An 18,828-nucleotide genomic window follows, 5' to 3' on the forward strand; every position below is an offset into this window, starting at 1 on the left:
GCCCCTCCCCCGGCCCGGGGGAAGGTGGACGGTCGCGCGAGGTCCGTCTCTCGCCGCGCGCAGGAGGCGGCGGGCGGGGGCCGCGCCTGGCCGGGGCGGAGGCGACGGTGATGCGGCGCTGAGGCCCGCCCCTCCCCTTCGTCCCTCCCTCCGTCCCTCCCTCCCTCCGCCCGGCGCCTCGGCTCCCCCTCCCCCGCCCCAGCCCGGGAGCCGCGTAGCCGGGGCCCGGCGGGGGAGCTCCGAGCTCCATGGGCAACACCGTCACCTGCTGCGTATCCCCGGACGCCAGCCCCAAGCTCAGCCGGGCCCGCGGCGGCGGCGGCGGGGCAGCGCCGGGGCCCGACCGCTGGGTGGACGCGTACCAGGCGGCGGCGGCGGCGGGCGGCGGCGGCGGCTCGGGATCGGCGGAGGCCGAGTCGGGGGACTCTGATCCCGGCGGCGGCGGCCCCCACCTCCAGCACATCAGCGACCGGGAGTTCCCGGATGGTGAGCGGCGGCGGCGGGGGGCGAGCGGCGGGGCCGGCGGGCGGGCGGCGAGGAGCTCTGGGCACCGCGTCCCCGCCCTGCCGGCGGCTGTCCCCGTGGTGCCCCCGCCCCGCTGCGCCGCGGGTGGGTGCCCGGGGGGGTCTGGCAGCCCGGGGCGCGGCGCCTCCCTGCCCGCGGCGCGTCCCCTTTGTCCCGGCGGCGGGGGGAGCGTGCGGGCCGGCGAGCCCCTCGGGGGGCCTGGCCTGCCGCCGGCGGCCCCGCGCCGCTCCCCAAGCGAAGTTCCCCGCGGCTGTCACTGCTCTGACAGCTCCGGGAATTCCTGCGGGCGCGCCACCTTGCTGCTGCCGGACGGGGCGAACCGGCTGCGGTCCGGGACCTCTTCCCGAAGTACGAGCCGCGGGGCCACCGCAGCCGGCGAGGCCGCCCTACAAGTAACCCGGCGGAGGGGCGGCCGGTTTCCCCCGCTGCCCGGGGAGTGCCCTGTCGGCGTCCCGGCAGCCCCGCTAGAGAGAGGGGTCGGAAAACCCAAAGGAGTCTCGGCAGAGCCCCCGGGTGCTCCCGTTGGAAGTGGAAGTCTGGCTGCTTGTTCCTCCTGAACTATGGAGTCGTGACTCAGTCGTAATGTTGGGGCAGTTCGCAAAAGCTGCTGCATTTCCAGTCTCTGTGGAACAGGAGGAAGGAAGAGGGTGTGTGGGGTGTAAGGGAATTAAGAATTACACAGATTGTGTGCATATGACATCATCGTGGCTGGACGTGGGTAATCTATAATCTAGCTATGCAGGGTGCTCGCTTATAGCTGTGGACTCATTACACTGGGGTTCCTTGGCATGCAGCTCTCAGTGTTCCCAGTTTGCTTTCCTTGAGCTCGTGGGAAAGTCCGTGTTTGCCGTTCAGATTCCTTCCAGTTATACCTGGAGCACTGGTGTCACACAGACTTGCTCCGTATTGCATCTCCTTTCAGACATGCCTAGGAAGAGCTCGCAGGTTTGTGTTGCAGTGAGAATTACTGAGACAACGTGTAACAGGCTAGGGGTGCTCCGTCTGTCTGTATCTTCACTTGATACCGTAAGTGTACAGCACAGTGTAATAGCTTATGATATTCAAAACTTAATTAACAAGCACCTTGCTATTCCTTCTCATAGTTATCACCACACCTATACGAAATATATTCAGCTGAAAAAAGATAGCCTGTCTGACATCTTTAATGTACAATGCATACAATAGCAGTTATCACTGGCCCTCCGTACTCATCTTGAACTTAAGAAAAAAACCTTTAGCTATCAGAGAAAATTGGCCACAGAAGAGTGTGAGGAAACATTCAGAAATGGAATTACTAAACTTGCATGGTTCTGCATAGCACCATATGGTGCAGTGCAGCTGTTACAGAAATGAGATGGAACAGTCAGCCCCTTGGATCTCCTTTGAGACAGCTGTGCAATACAGCAGCAGGAGAAATTATATTTGCCGTCTAGGAGAAATAAAACTTTTTTTTTTGCAAGAAGATATTGCAGAAATCTCTCAGCTCTTCCATACTCGTTAAGGGAGGAGGAGCTAAGCTCTGTAAAAATTCTAATAAGCCAAGCAAAAATGCCTAGGCTAAATAACTCTCAGGAATAAGGGTTGTTATTTGTTTCAGTCTTTAGTTTGTGATCATGGGAGCAGTGCTAAGTAACTAGGCTTAGTTGTGAATTCATCCAAATGACAGAACTGGCCTTGAAGTAGGGAAGTATTTAATTTTTTGAATTTGCAGAGATGGCTGAAAGTGTATAGTCCAAGGATAAGGTAGTAGCTGTCTATCACAAATTTTACTTTTGTAGCTATGGAAACTTCAGTCTTGAGGCAGGAGGTGATCCTAAAATTAGATCTGTGTAAGTAGTATATGTTTTAGATTATTTTAAAGATCACTTTTACAGTGGTATGTGGTTTACTATCGCGTGGCCTAGAAGTAGATCTGCTATGAATGATAGATGCTATTTGTCTACATTTTTCTGATTGATATAACCATTTAGGGCTGCAAAAAGTATGAAAAGTTTGATATCTTTATGAAAATCCAGTTCTGGATAGTCGGTATTAGAAGTAAAACTTCTTGTGTTCATTTTTGAACATTATAAAGTGCTACCTAGGTAGGATTGAAGCAGTTAACTTCAAAACGTAAAGCATTATTTGTGAAGTCTGAAGTTGAAGTGTTATGAAACAGACATTATAATGAAATTTTAAGTGATACTGCTGTCTGTTTAGTTTAAGACCTTCTATGAAAATAGTAAATTTGTAAACGCAGCACTTGCATATACCAGACAGCTATGCTTAGCCCTCTTGACTCTAGGGTATAAAAGCTGTCAGCATACCCAAACGATGCAAACAGCCTACATGTTTCTGTGCTGTTGACTACTACAGAGCACTAATTTGTTGCTATAGTGGTAAGTAGTCCAGCAGTTTCATTTGAGGGATAAATATTACTTCTATAATACATTAAGTACAATATCATAGGTTAGCTAAGATGCCAATTCTGTCAATAATGGAAGGCTGGGAATCTACTGACTAGCCTTTTCTTGAATGCTTTGGCAGGGGAAAAAGAGAGAAAGCTGCAGGGAAGTCAAGATCATCTTGGCTATTTTTGTTCCATGCTGCTCAGTTCTAGGAGTTTGTAAGAACACAGCTAAATATATCAGAAAGCTAGCATCCAAATGTGATGGAGATGCTTCATTCCTTAAATTTCTGTCTTTCTTTAAGTTGTTTGTTGTTCTTAAAGTTTGTCTTAATACTTTTGTGCTTGTTTTGCTACAATTGAATGTTTTGACTGTATCAGGAATGCAGAATTTACCAACTGAGCTTTGGACTTTTTGTTTTGTATTGTTTTGTCTTGCTTTTTCGTAGCAAGTGGAACGTGGTCCTCACAGGTCTATGGTCTTAAATGAGGATTATTTTGTAGCTTCTCCAGCACACTACTTAACAGGCACTGCTTTCCAGTCGGCACTGCTTAGATTGTCTGTATCAGATCAGAATTAAACAAGAAAAATCTCACTTTCTATAAATGGGGAGGTTATGAAGTGGTATTTGTGTAAGACAAAAAAAGGAGTGGTGAGTGGGATGGAGATAAAACACACTGAAACTGAAAGTGTAATGTTTCAACAAAAGTTAATTCAAATGGGAAGGGATCGTCAGATCGACTGCTAAGAGAGAATTTAAAGGATGACTTTGTATTTTATAGTTCTCAAGATCCTGAGCCATACTCTATTCAGTGCATGATTTTTCAGAATGAGAAATCAGCCTGCATTTGTGGTTTGCTATGCTAAGCCAAGTTGTATTAAGTAAATGGGAATAAACATAACTTTGAAAATTATAGTTTCTTCCAGATAGGTTCATGCCTCCTCTTGACGTTAAATATCAAAAGCTAAAATGAACCTAAAGCTGCTAGCTGACTGTTCAGCTGAGCATTAAGTGTTCCTTCTTTCAGCATGCAAGCAACAGTCTGAAGCAGTTTGAATTGACCAAAAAGGTTTTCCTATCTAGTTTTAGAAATGGCAGCTCTTTGAACTTAAGGTGATGTTTGCATTGTTCTGATTATTGTTTTGTTTTGGGTTCCCCCACCCCAAATAAGTGTCTGCTAATCTTTATTTGGGGCTTCTTTTTTCCTGTGATTTTTTTTTTTTTTTTTTTTTTTTCCCAGTACTTTGGGGGAGAATTTCTTATGGCTGGCACTTTCTTGCCAGATACCTATGTTTAAACATAGATCTAATTTTTCATAAATTCTTTGATCCTTGGATAAAACTAGAACAAGATTGCGCTTGGCAGTCTTTTCTCACTTGTACTTGAAAACATTATCTGCCTCTACCACTGCAGTTTACTGAGGCCAGCAGTTTTGAGCAGAGATTTGCTTGATTAAGATGAACCAAGGGGAGGACTGACCAACTGAACTGGTGGGACAAACTGACCTGATACCTTCACCTGGAGAACTGGGGGTGGGTGGGGGGGTGGAGAATGACAAGGGAAAAGACAATCAGGGATGAGAGGGAAATGCAAATGGAGTCAGGAGAGGTGCTCAGTGGGATGCAGTCATCACACAGAGGTTAGATGGGAAAACAAACGGAAGGGGACTTTGAAGAGGAGAGTTAATAGAGAATGAAGTAAGTGAGATTTACCTGAGCAGGCTCAGACAGACTAGTGCCTAGAATAACTCTAAAAGCACCTGTGAGCTTGCTTTTCCTTTTGCAACAGCCCCCTGGCTCTTGAGGCTGTGCCTTGCTGAAAGGGGCAAGCCTCAAGTTGCCTGCATGCCACAGTTATTGAACTGTGTTGAAGAAGAACAGATACTTGAATGTATTGATTGTGATCTGATTCCACCAACAGCTTGTCTATAAACCTCCTTGCAGAAGGTCTCAATAGTGTTCATTTGTTCCTCTCTTATATAATGTCAGCTTACTTCAAGCATGTGGGTGGAGGGGTTTTTTTGTGGTTCTTTTTAAAATCCTAGTTAAAATGTTAGTAAGTTAGACAAAAAAAAAAAAAAAAGATGAACACTTTGATGCAAGGAATCAGCTTTTTGATGCCAGCAGTTTTCAGCACAGGAAAGTCTTAACCATCTCATGTTGGTTTTTTGCGCCTCTGTTGTTGAAGATCTGTAGCTGCATAGGCTTGCAAATACCGTTGTCTAGTTGGACAAATAGGAATTTGGGGGTGAAAACCAACTGATGGTCTGGTCCCTTTTCTGGTGTTCTCTCTGCTTTTTTTCCTTGTATTCACCGAGTTTTTCACCTGACTTATGCTCCCTTTTCTTTCCCCAGAACTTTCAATATCTCTTTCCTATAACTGACTGGGAATTAATTACAAAGGTATTTGTAGCAGTTACAAATAGTATGTGATCTTAACAAATGTGAAAGAATTGACTCTCTCAGCCTGGAACACCTTCCATGTTGCTGGCTTAAGATGCCTAATGTCATGGCCTTTATGAAATGATCTGTAAAGTGCCTGTAGTGGAAATGACTGAATCGCTAAGTTGTTCAGAATCAACGATGAAATTGATATACAGATTTTGGAACTGGAAATAGAAGAAATCATCACCATAGTATAGTATCTGTATTTCAGTTCTTATGTATGGGGACTGCTGACAGCTAAGGAATCCTCTGTCCTTTTCTCTGTTTGCTAAATCTGGGAGACTTCTGCAGCGGGCAAGTTTGTATGAGCCTTAGGTTTTTAAGAACAGTTGATATGGAATATATATACATGAAGCTCATATGGAGGGAAACTGATTTGTTTGTTTTGGTGAGTGTGTTTCTTCAGGCTTCCAGTATAACAGCTATTATAACTGAGATATTTTCATAAAATAGGAAATATTGGAAGGAAATATATGGCTAACCTGAAGGTTTTGATTGAAGTTATGGAACTGAGGAAATGGAATTTATTTTCATCTTTACCTTTTTTTTTTTTTTTTTTTTTTTAATGCTGTTTCCATGTAACTTGTCTCTAGGATCCTTTCCTCTTCTGGCTTTCTTTAGGAGACTTGCTCTTTTCCCTCCTACCTGTCACGGTAGATGATGTAGAGCAACAGAAGTTCTGTGGCTAGAGGTATCTGTTCTCTCAAGTGCAATCAGTGCAGTGAGGTCATGCTGAAAAACTGACTAATAGGGGAATGAACTCTTGCACGAGCCAACAAAACACAAAAAGCTACTCCTCCCAAATTCGCATCACACATTACATTATGGTTTCTAACAATATTTCTTCCTCATATAGGAAGAAGGAAGAAGTGACTTGGAGGCAGGAAGAAAATTCTACAAAACATTAAGAACCCAGACCTTGGATCTGTAGATCCTTGTCAACAAGCTCATCTTGAGATTTCTAAATCTATTTGGTTTTCCTTCATTACAGCTAGACTTTGAATGTGCACTTTTATTTCACTCACTAGAAAAATTATGTTTTCAGAAGAAAACTCTATAGAGTGTTTTGACTTGGAGGGACAAACAAGGACGCAACTGGTTAAAAAGCTTGGTGCTATTTAATTTAAATGTGTAGTAAACCAGATGAATAAAGCTGAAGATCATACTTGCAGGTGATGCAAATGTCAGGGTTACCTCAACAGCTTACGCAAAAATCCCACTGTTAACCAGGTAGTGTTCTGCAGTGTTTGATGAGCTGTATGCGTATAGCACAGCTCTGCTTCTGTTTGGAGCTCTGAAAGGGTCTTGAATCATTGCAGTAATCAAACTTAGTTGTTGGGTTTTTTCCAGTGTGAAAAGTAACACTGCCTTGTCATCAAATGTGTCAATCAGACTCACATAATAAACTGTTGAATGCCAGTTTCTTTCAAAGGCAAAAAAAAGCTTTTCTGTAAAACTGTTGGACATGTTTTGTTATGCAGATAGTTATTTTTCTTTTATAGAACAAACTGCAGGTAAGCTGAGAATCCACAAAGCCCCTATAAAGAGTGACTGTGTTTGAGCTTGTGCCTAAAATGGCACAAAACTTGATGACAGTGTTAACTGTCATGAAAGCCCAAGCTTAATTTGAAGTTTGCGTTATTGTGAATCAGTGGAAGAGGAGAGGAAGCGTAACATATGCCGGTCCATCAGGTGGCATATGACAGCCAGCACACAGTACAGTGCGTCTTAGTTTAGTTACCTGCAGATACTAGATGAGACTGGAATTTCTGGTACTCACCTGTTATCACTTTGAGCCATGTCTTGTGATAAGGCAGAGAGGAGTTACAGGGAAGGCTTTCCTTACACTTGCAGATATCAGCATGGATCTAGGATTATAAAATGTGGTTGATCTTTAATGTGTACAGTTAGCAATTTTTGTTGTGGCTTATCAATTAAAAATTAGAGCCGTGGAGTTGTCCTTAAGCTTCTCATGGCAGTAAATTTATTCCCCAAATAGTAGGTCTCTATGGGGAATAAAAAGTGGACAGCATGGAACCAGTTCTTTCTCCTTGTCTTTTTAAATGTTCCTATGTTGAATGCAGTACAGAAACACGTCTCTAATAAAATGTTAGTTACTTTTAAGATCTAACTTGTGAACTACAGTTTTCCTTCTAATTCCAAGATAAAATCTTAAAGGCATCTAGTTTTACTTCCTTTTAACTGGTTCTGCTTTTGCTGTGGAATTTGGGGCACTCCTGACATCCCGCCATTCTGCTTAGCTAAAATACCCTGGCAGGTATATTGTGAAATGCATGGAGGCCTACTGGACTTTGTTCAGTCCCAGAAAGGCCAGGTGTTGCGTACAGTGGAACAGGTCTCGATTGTGCTTCCCCAATAGGGGCTGTGAACCGAGTGCGATAGGATCATGTTGGGATTTGCTGTGCAGGCCGACAATAGTGGTGTGGATCCTCCTACACTTTAAGAAATGCAAGAACACTAATACTCTATTGATTTTTTTTTTTTTTTAAAAAAAAAAAAGCTGAGAAATTAATGGATAGCTTAAACCCTGGTTAGCCCACAGTATTTAATGGATGGTCTATACTTTTGCTTTGTAAATGATTCTGATTTTAGTAGCAGATTTGAAATGCTTACTGTGTCAGTTTCTTTTTGAACCAGCCCAGCTCAGGAGTGTGGTGTAAGAGAGCAAATAATTCCTTCCTAATTAAGAGAGCTTGTATATTGAAGTAATTTCTGCAGCCTTCTAAAACATCACAGTGCATTTAGGTAGGTGCTGGGTTTTGGTAGTGATACTGCTGTTCTCATAGTAGTGCCATAACGAACAACTGACAGATTTTTAAATAGCTTTATGACATCCTTCTGTGTGTATTGTATAGTCACAATCTTTAGAAATAATCATTTAACAGTGGGGGTGGTCAAACACTGGCACGGGTTGCCCAGAGAGGTTGTGAAGTCTCTGTGGAGATACTCAAAACTTGACTGGACACAGTCCTGGACAGACTGCTTTAGCTGACCCTGCTTGAGCAGGGGGTTGGACTTAGGTTATCTCAAGAGGTCTCTTCCAGCCTCAGTGATTCTGTCATTCTGTGAACAAAAGCCAACTGTGTGGGTTGGCTTTAGTTGTTTTCCTTTTTATATAAAGAGTTCGTTTCCTCTGGGAAGTTAGGAGTGGTTTTAAGGAACGTATGTGTATGCAAGTGTTAGTTAAGATTGTTTTCACAAAGATTCTCTCTCAAAATAGAGTTCCTTTCTGAGAACTGGTTGTGTTTGAAAGCACTTTGTTACACAACAGATCCAGTCCTTTATGTATTCAAATTTGCTTGTATTAGTTATGAAAACAGAGCAAGTTTAATATCTTTTGAGTCCATCCCGTTATGGAAGAGAGATGTATTCTGTTGAAGATGAATAATTGGGAGATCAAAGTGCTTTCATTCTGTCCAGATCTGGGGAAGGAGCCACACATGGAGCATTTATAGACTAACCTGTGTGTAAGTGAGGACATAACAGGAGAAGACAAATGAAAAATGACCTATGTGTGCTGGGTTCTGTGGTGTGTTCGGTGTGGCTGGTGAGGACTAAACAAAGCGGGTTGAATTTGGAATTCAGTATTGGAACTTTTAGGAGAGTTTTTGGGAATAGAAATAGAGTAACATAATTTAAAGGACGAACCATTTTATATGAAGTTATTGTTAGAAGTAACAGACTTTCTGAAATGTGTTGGCAAATTTGTTAGTTTAATTTGTTTTAATTTTTAAATCTTTATTGGGGATGTTAAGTAACTCACACCTTTTGTACTGTAAGGTAATGAAATTTAAGGGAAGCTCAAGTATTAGTCAAATCTAGTAACCACTGAGCAAGAGAAGAAACTCCATTTAAAGCAAAGAGATTATTTTATGATTTAATGCTTTAACTATGTGCTGTATAAAACTGTTACAGCTGTGTAGTAAAGCAGAGGATGGGGCGAAAACTATTAAAGGAAATGCAATGTTTTAGTGTTCTAAAGTAGTGAAATCGTCCAAGGGCTGCTACTTAGTAACAGTGACATCTTTGACTGTCAGCTTTATTCATGAGGCAATATATGTAGCACGATGCAGTGTGTAAAATGTGTTCTTAATAGTTAGAAATCACCCGTGGAGATGTGTAAAACAATAGATAAGTAGCTACCATTATGGATTCCTAAAATGTACGCACATTCTTATGTGGCATAGATGAATAAAAGTAAAGTCTTCATGTGGATTATGTGTTGAGGAAAGGATGCAAGATCTTGAGCTAGGAGCAGAGGTTTGCTTTTAAAAGTAATGTGATCTGCCCTGGGGTGGACTGTATGCTCTTATCAGCACATAGAGTGCACAGCAGCAGCAGAGGTAGCTGAGATTGTCTGAAGGGCAAGCACGCTGCAAGGGATTCTTTAAAATGAGAATGCTGAGTGAGGGAAGCAAGTTCAGGCTTCTCTGTGCTCCAGTTGGAGACAGGGTTGATCTGACAAGCTTGGTAAGTGCCATGTGAGTAAATGGCACTGAGAGATGCAGAGAAATAAGGGGGAGGGCTGTTCTCAGCATGCATTTCTGAGAGAAGTGGAGGACTGTTGTAGTGTGGCAACGTTACTGTGCTGCTCCTGCAGGCTTAATTTCTGGTGGGGATCTTCTCACCTTTTTATCACTAAGTGTGAGGGTCCGATAGAAAATGTGTTTTGACTTCTATCGAGTTGATAGCCTGTAGAACAAAAATGATCTGGAGTTGTTTTCTTGCTTTTTATGTTATCCTGTTGCTTCTTGCATTTCTCTCATTCTTGTTTCTGCATGTTTTAATTCCATGGAGCCACTGTGGAACTGGAGCCAGTAAAGTCTGTTTTCCTTTCACTGCTATTCCTCTCCTCAAATGTGTGGGTCCACTTGGGTTCAAGGGGCAAGTTTGACTTCTGTGGCCGTGTCAATATTGTGTCCCTTGGTGTATCCCACAGTGCTGTGGATCTTGGACCCTTGTCTGGGATGAAAGTTGATTATATTTGCATGTGTTTCATTCTTGTAGTGCTTTTAGCCCTAGACCTAATTTCTAACATCTAAGCAGCATGGATATAGGCAGAGATTGACAGAGCACAAGAAGAGGGAAGAACAATAGAAGAGAGCTTTAACAAATCCTATAGTTTCAAAGTAAATCAAAACCTCAGGGAAGTCAAGATGCTAGTGTATTTTTTTGTGGGATGAGGGAGGATGGGAGTTATCCTGTACTGTCTCTTCCAGGGAAAAAAAAAGCACCTGTCCTGTTTAACATTTTTCAGTGTCCTGGAGGAGACAATGGAGGGCACCCAAATTGCTGATAACATCCAGTTGGGCAACAGTATGCTGGAGGCTGCTCATTCAGAGGACCTAGATAGGCTGGAGGATTGGTCCAACCATGAAATTCAACAAGGAGAAACACAAATTCCTGTGTTAGGATTTACTGAATTCAGTAGCCCTTTTCCCTCTGTTTTCCTGTGCTTGTTCCTCCCCAGTCTTCCTTGCTGCCTTCCCCTAAATGTCACACGAGTCTTGTACAGTGCTACATGCTCTTCCCAACCATTCCATAGTCCTATAGGCATTTCCCTTAGTGGGAAAGGTGATCTGGGCTCTGTGGACCCTCACTGGAGGTTTTCAGGGCTCAACTGGTAAAGTCTTGAGCAGCCTAGCTCAAGCTGACCCTGTTTTCAGCAAGAGGTTGAGCTAGAGACCTCCTGGGGTCCTTTCTAACCTGACTTATCCAGTTATTCTAAAAGTTGCTGCTGAACGGTAAATAAATAAATTCTGAGTTGTTTGCTGTTTGAATCATAACTTGCTAATGATAAATAATCTGTATTTTAAATCTGGATATTGCACTCTTGTTCTGCCTGTTGATGATATTGAAGTTATTTGGTAGACTAGCAAAATACTTCCATTTCTGAATTACTCCTGTCTCAAATCTAAAAAGTTTTGTAATATTTGCCATTATTATTGAATTCCTTGGTCTGTGTCAAAGTTTATTTTTTCTTTTTAATAAAGTGCTAGCATTAGAAACAAGTTGGTGTCTATACTGTCTCTTAAAAAAGATTTTGCTAAATCAGTGTTAGAAAGTTGTCAACATTGTGGACAAATTTTAAACAACAGTTATGCTGTTTTGTTGAGACGTTACAAATGGTAGTTAAAATGTGCCAGTATGGTGTAGTATTGTGTGCTGGATTTTTTTTTTTCAGAGAAACAAATATGTATTAGTGGTACTTCAGGTGTGAGCTGTAAGGCAAATTCCGTTCTAGGGCTTCTAAACCAGGGCTTCTTACATTTTAACTACATGGTTTAAATTCAGGTATCTGTTCACTGTGTGCCAGAGTAAGGTGAAAATAGAAATACTGCTTTTGTAAGTTAGCTTTTAAAAGCTGCTTGAGATGGTCTGCTTTCATTGCTGACTGGCCTTTTGGAGGGGGGGGGGGGGAAAATTCCTGATTGAACAGTCTTTGTGTTTCTAAGTAGACAATGGCTACCTTACTTATACAGTAGAGGTTCAGAATTACCATGGTCTGCATCCTGGACCAGCGGCAGGGCGATACTGTTGGACTAAGAACAGTGATGTAAGCCAAGTACTTGGAAACCATCCAGGTGTGAATACCAGTGTTGTGTACCAGTGGGGATCTGGAATGAGAAGTCTTGGGGACACACGTACTTTTGCAATTACGTTCACTTGCTGACGCATGCGAGCTGTGGCTGTGCTATGGCTTAGATGCTGCAGCTGAAATCATTCACATAGTTAAGACTTCCAGCACCAAGACAGTTTGTGCGTACTTTGGCTACTATTTAACCAGAGTTCTGTTGGTTGAGTGCATAAAAAGCTCTTAAGAATTATTTTTTTTTTCATTAAAAGTTGATGGTGATTCTTAGATGACTATTTTTTTAAGGGCGTGGCAACTGTATTGGCATACCACCTTGAAACACTACCATATGCAAGTTTGGGAGCTTGCATGCTTTTGTGGTTAGCATGGCATAAGTAGCACACAGGAAGATCAGAATGACAAATATAAATGGATGCGAATTTGCTCTTTCCAGCATGTACATGATCACAGCACTAGATATTCTGTTCATATGTTCACGTAAGTCAGTGTGTGTGTAGCATGACTTCCTCAGAACAGCTGTTGCTTCTGTCAAAGCTAATGCAGCTTAAAATTTCATCATGATGTTTACATTTTCATCAACAAATTTTTTAGTGATCATTTCAATCTTAATCTAAGTGAGTGATATATCCTCATTTAATGTTATCACTGGTTCATTGTGGCAAAGGGTTAAAGCGATCATCTTGTTCATCAGTAATTACCTATTGGCTGTACAGGGTTTTGCTTGAAATTCCAAAAGAACAGAGTAGTGTAAGATCCGTGTTTTTATATTTATCAGCACTGTAGAAGTTACTTACTAGGTTCTTTTATAAGACCACAGAGATTGTTTCCTGCCATATTGGGTATTCATAGCATAGAATGAAAGATCAGTCTTTTTTTTTCTTTTTTTGTTTGTTTGTTTTGTTTTGTTATGCTTTTGATAAAGTTCTAGCTTTCTGCCCTCTACGGAGCACAGGCTCCACATCCAGCTACCCTACCATGCAGGGATGCATACTAACTTCTAAAGATGTATGTTGTTTTCTGAGATCTCCCTTTCCAGAATTTTTTTTGGTGGAAAACATAAGCTACTTCAGAGCTTCATGGCAGTAGGAATTAGTCCGCAGGCTTTTTTCATTGGAGAAGAACTCAGTTTAGTATTTATCTTGGTAAAAGAAAGGGTTTGCTTTAGAGAGATAGGCCATTCGTTCTGTGGGTTTCTGAGCTTGTCTCTTCACTGTGCTTGAGCACTTTAAGGCTGGGTGGGAATCATTGCAGTAATCATCTTCTGTTAAATGTCTCTCCTTTTTTTTTTGTCCTTTCTGTTTCAGATTTAGCCTTGGAATCTAATCCATCTGATCATCCCAGAGCAAGCACAATTTTCCTGAGCAAGTCCCAAACAGATGGTAAACTAAGTTTTTTCCAATTTAAAAAAAGGCGGGAGAAAAAGTGGAAAAATAACTGCCTAGTTTAATTATATAGTGCAAGAACACTTAAATTGCTTTAATTCTTTCAAGGCATAGGGATTAATAATTTGTGTGTTCACACAGAAATTTGTTCACAGGCTGTTTAACTTAACACTTAAAATCACTTGTTCTTTTAAATGCTTACATATCAGGAGATTTCAGAGGCTGGATGCTAGTAGTCTGAAGGAGCAAGGCTTTCTTCACTAGTGTGATTCAAGCTTCAAGCAGTGGTGGGTTTTATTATGAACAAGGTCTGTTTCAAAAATGGCTTTTTTTTTTTTAAAAAAAAGATGATGTTTTTCTGTAAAGAATAAATGAATAATAAGCCTAACCCATTAGTCAATATTGGTTGCATTTGAATATGTTGTTTTAAACTGTGTGAATAGTTTCAGTAGCATAATTATTCTTGAATCCTGATTTTAATTACCTGGATGTATTGGGATTTTCAGTTTCTTTGCAGATCCCTTGTTTACTTAATAAAGTCAAGTTTGAACAATTACTATAGCTGGTGCATTCCAAAATGCTGTTAAAAACTGGAGACATTTCCGTATTGCACAAATAAAAAAGAGTTCTGACAATAGTAAATTTTGAAGTTGCAACTAAAAAGGAGTTTAAAATGCTTAAAACTGCTTCTGTTCCTTTAATAGTTGTTTCTTGTTTGAAGCACTGTTTTTTGTTAGACAGTGTTGCACTTGAGATTGGGTATGTTGATGGAGAGCTGCAGTGTGTCTTCTACCTTGGCGTAGCTTTGCCACAGGAAAGTAGAATTATTTTGACAGGTCTGTCAGTTGCAGTCCTGCCGTTCAGAGTCTTACAGCAAGTAGTAAAATTGTCAGTTGTATCAACTTTGCAACGCTTAGATAGTCTGTGAGCAGTGGAAACAAGCACTAGCATGATTCTCCAGAAGAGATGATACTAAAGAAATTTAGGCCTCTCCTTAAGGCCTCTAAAGTCAGTCTTCAAACAGACAGAGAATCTGACCAGCACATTTCAAACACCTTGGATGAGTGCTGCCGAAGTTGCTATTAGCAAGTTGACATGGTTCTTGAACACTGCAGCGCAGCTTCACTGTGCAGCCTTTCAGCCTTGCTGCATGTTACGCTCAAACTACACGAACATCCTTGTTGGGGGTAGTATTCCTTTTAAACGTGATTCTGTATTCTTCCAATGTAATGTATTGAAATGTATATACACTTGTGTTCATGTAGAAAAATGGTCTGCTAGGTGAGCTAGTAACTATTAAACTATTCTCTGAAGTTTGTATTAGTTGGATGAGTTGGTTTTTACAGGGTATTTTTATGGACAAATCGGGCAGAAGAATTTGTTTTCTAATTTCACTGGATCTTCCATAGAACTAGTAGAATTAATATCCGTAAAAGCTCTCTCACTGAGATGTTACCAGGATTATGAGTTTTGATTTATGCAAAAAGACCAAAAAGATTTGGATACTCTCTTCCAATTGTTAATTTTTCTAAATGTGTAAGAGAATGTGTCCTGCTAGCAAGTGGTAGTGATCAGAGGTCAGAACTTAGGAGAAGTCACTTGTCCAGGCTGGTCACATTTGTACAGCTTTCTGCATGTATGCAACTCTCAGCTCTCCTCTAACAGCACTGTTCTACTGCTACTGTTAGAGCTGGAATTTAAATCTTACAATGTTTTCAAAGGCTGACACAGTTTAAAATGGTCAAATAACATGGTCACAGTTCCATGATAAATAGGCATAACTTGTGCCAGCATCTTCTGTATAGTGAAATAACCTTTTTACCTTCTGCTGCCTAATAGGAGGAGAGAGAACATGTCTATAATGCTGGGCACCTCACTTCCTCCTTGTGTGTCTTCAGCAGGTTCAACGTGTGATGTTTTTACTTTGATTGCTAAGTGGTTGCTGTTGGATGTTGGACGTTGTCTGTTGGCACTATCTGAAGTCATCCAGGTTTTCATGATGCACAGCATCTTTTCAAAGCTGAGACATTTTTCCCTTAGTGCGATGGGTAGAAGTAGTTCCTAAAGGTACAGGTGGGTAGTTGGAAGAAGTATGTAGTTTACTAGCTTGATAAAACTCAGTATTTTTTCCTCAAACTACTTTTCCACAGACCTAAAGTCAAATTTGAAACTTTTAATACTCATGTACTTCAGAAGGTTAATGAAGTGACTATATTGGGATTGTGTTTTAGAAACCTTTCACTTCTCATTCTTTCTCCCTGTTTCTAGTGCGAGAGAAGAGGAAGAGTAACCACATCAATCATGTAAGTAAACCAAATTCTTAGTGTGCTATGTAGGTAATATTAGCATTGGGACAAAGACAACTGTAGTAGTTCTAGGTATACAGTCCTACATATGTTCCAAATCCCCCTTGGCAAGATAAAACTGAATTATCTTTGCTTGTCTTTAAAAAAATAAACAAACAGGCACAGTAGCACAGAGCATAGAATGGCTGATGTCAAAAGAATTAAGAATGGATTTTTATGTTGTATCAGTCTTGAGCTTTTCAGAACTGTAAAGGAGAAAATAGAAGTCAAACTGCCTACATTGGTGGTTTTAATCAGAAATAAAACTGAATTAATTTCTCAGCTGAGATGACAAATCTTAAATGACTTGCTGTCTGAGCATCACTACAGGACTTACTGTAAGAACTGTATCCAGCATGAAAAGAGAATGATGATCAAATCTTGTCATCAGCATGATAAACAAATGATAATCCATTAATTTTGGAATCTGAAAATAAGCTCTAAGCTTCTAAGCAAATATTAGTTGGTTTTGGCACTTCACTTACAAAAAAAACCAAAAAAGATGCAATGTCATTAATAAGTGAATAAAAAAAGGTAGTGACTAGTAAAGCTAAGAATGGAAGTTATTACCACAAAGCCTAAAAAATACTGTCTACCAAAAGTGTCTGCTGATAAGATAATGATGTTTAAAATATGCTGTATTTAGTATGCTTATGGGGGGGGGTGGTTTTTTTCTTCCCCCCCCCAGTTACAGTTCCAGCTATAGTCTGCCGACACCAAGGTGAAGTGTGATGGATTGCTTTTGCTGGCAAACTTCAGCTAGGATGGGAGATATTCCCAGGCAGCCATTGAGTTGTGAAGGGTGCCAACATTTTCATATGGAAGACTTTCAAGTTTTTAGACAAGGCATTTGAAAAGATTCTGGCAAAACTAATGAATCTTGAATTGCTTGATTAAAACTCCTCCCTCAGTTATGATGTCCTAGCTCTAGTGCAAGGCATGCTCTAAAAAGGCTCAGGGAAGCCTGACAGTGTTACTTAGGAAGATTTCTTACAGTATAAAATCTACAGGATCAGGATAGATGATGGAAAATATTGCTACCTCTAAATAGTAAAAGTAAGGGTAATAGTAGTACTTTATTTTCAGATTCCAGATGTTAAACAAGGCATGAGTGAAGTGAAGAATGTCAGGAAGCAGTTTCTTTTTTCTAAAATATAATTAGACAAAACCCCAAATATGAAACTATCTTTACAGGGAGCGATACTGGATAGCCAGAAAATGTAAACTATGGTATATAAAAGATGGGATAAGTTGATTATAGAATTACAGGGAAATTGAATAAAGTACATCATAGAAAGGGAAGACTTGAGACCCAAACTGGCAAGAATGCAATGGAGGAGAACCAAGAAAATCAGAAGACTTGCTGCTTTAGATGCAGCTATTTCTGCTGAAAAATTGCTTATCTGAAAACGACACGTTGTGTGTTACAAGGCAAGATTTATAACCCCATCTTACACAAAGGGTGTCCTCAGGAACTTCATGGCTGTAGGGTAGCTTGCATAGCAGGAGCGATCAGCTACAAAGACCTCCTCTGCAGTAACTCCTTGAGGTGTAAAGCTAGTACTCAGTGTGGTAAGCCAAAGCTTGTAGAATCCCTCTTCTTGAATATATTCTTTTTTTTTTCTTTTTTTTTCCCCTAAGGTTTCTCCAGGGCAGCTTACGAAAAAATACAGCTCATGCTCTACAATATTTATAGATGACAGCACTGTCAGTCAACCTAACCTTAGAAGCACAATAAAGTGGTAAGAACCATTTGTCATCAACAAGGGGCTGAGTAGCACTGCAAGGTTTATTTGGGATTTTGTGGCAGTCCTGTCTGTTCCAAAGCCAGTTGCACACTTGAGTGAGAGGAGCACAGTGCTGCTTATTCAGGTTGGTCATGGAAGGGGTGGAGAGTTGCAGTTAATTATGACTGCTGAAGTGAGCTGCTTTTTTTTTTTTTAGCTACATAGCTAATGTTGTGTTTCAAAGTAGTTGTCATTGTGCGCTTGAGAATCTGAGGCACTGCAGAAGTGTGTCAGCATTTTGGGTTTAGAAGTGTGTGTTGGGGTGGGGAGTTCAAAGCCTTGACGTTGAAAGCTGAATCCAGAAACTCTCGATCTGGGAAAACTTGACATGGATTTTGTATGGAGTTGCAGGAAGTTTGCAGGACTGTGTTTGCTACTTGTCAGTGGTGTTAGTCTGCCCTCTAGTTGTGGATAACAGTATGTTGCTGGCTTTGGTTTTAGTTCTAGCCTTTCTACTTTATATATTTGTTATTTTAGGTGGGTGGGGTTGATAATTATTTAGTCTTCTTGGTTCTCGAATGGAAATGGCTGTTTGACCTATTGTTCAGGGTACCGCAGGGACAGTGGTTTGTGCATAGACAGTACCAGCCGAGAACAGAGAAGAGAGTTTTACTGTGCTTGAAGGGAAAGGAAGGCAAAATAGCTTCAGGGCACAGAAGGCTTTACTATTTTAACAGTTTAATAGAGTTTAGAAATGTCTAAGTTGATTTGTCACTTTAAAATTTGGTTTCAAACAAAGGTATCTAGCATGTCACTCCTCCTTTTCTTCAGAAGAAAGATCCTAGAAGATGGTGCTTGTGCCATTTTGAAGTGATATACAGCTGGCAACAGATCAGAGCTTGTCCATGATGGATTCCTGTGATGGCAGTGTTCCTGTTGTCACTGCCAGTAAAGTGTCTGAAATTTGGCCACAGCACATGACTGTCAGTGTGAAATCATTGCCTGGCTTGACTCAGCAGAGACTGAGATCTGTTCTTGTCCCCGTCTTGCATTATGCTGGCGTAGTATCATCTTTATTAGTCTGGTTTTTTAGACAGGTCCCACGTTAGACAGCCAGAGGTACAGGGTTAAAACATCAGTGGAATCCCTATAACAGTATATGTAACATCAAGTAAAACATTTATTATATTTTAGTTGTGAACAGTCCACATTTTCAATAAATGTCACCTAATCAGGCAATGAGGGTGTGTGTTTAAAGTGTGGCATAACATCTATTTTGTGTCTGTACCACAAATGTAAAAGTAGTTTGGCTAGTAGATTTGATTTGGCCAGTTTCTGTTCAGGCAGGTAAACATCAGAAAGGAGACACAGAGTACTCGAGAATGTGAGAGGAGGCCAATA

The 18,828-nt window shown here is 41.1% G+C and overlaps 1 protein-coding gene across 2 annotated transcripts in view; it reads left to right on the top strand.

Moving 5' to 3' along the window:
* The first annotated feature begins 248 nt into the window (after window positions 1-248).
* The window catches only part of CCNYL1 (cyclin Y like 1), a 33,638-nt gene continuing 15,058 nt past the window's right edge, over window positions 249-18,828 (top strand). Inside the window, exons 1-4 of one of the 2 annotated variants that reach the window (XM_086465128.1) lie at window positions 249-486; window positions 13,278-13,352; window positions 15,624-15,658; window positions 17,342-17,442. In XM_086465128.1, the coding sequence (XP_086321254.1) occupies window positions 249-486; window positions 13,278-13,352; window positions 15,624-15,658; window positions 17,342-17,442 (449 nt within the window). The remainder of the gene's footprint in view (window positions 487-13,277; window positions 13,353-15,623; window positions 15,659-17,341; window positions 17,443-18,828) is intronic. The other variant, XM_086465129.1, reaches the window with a different exon arrangement.

Source organism: Leptosomus discolor, chromosome 5 (assembly GCF_034619465.1).
Source record: "Leptosomus discolor isolate bLepDis1 chromosome 5, bLepDis1.hap2, whole genome shotgun sequence".
In the NCBI taxonomy this organism is placed as follows: domain Eukaryota; kingdom Metazoa; phylum Chordata; class Aves; order Leptosomiformes; family Leptosomidae; genus Leptosomus; species Leptosomus discolor.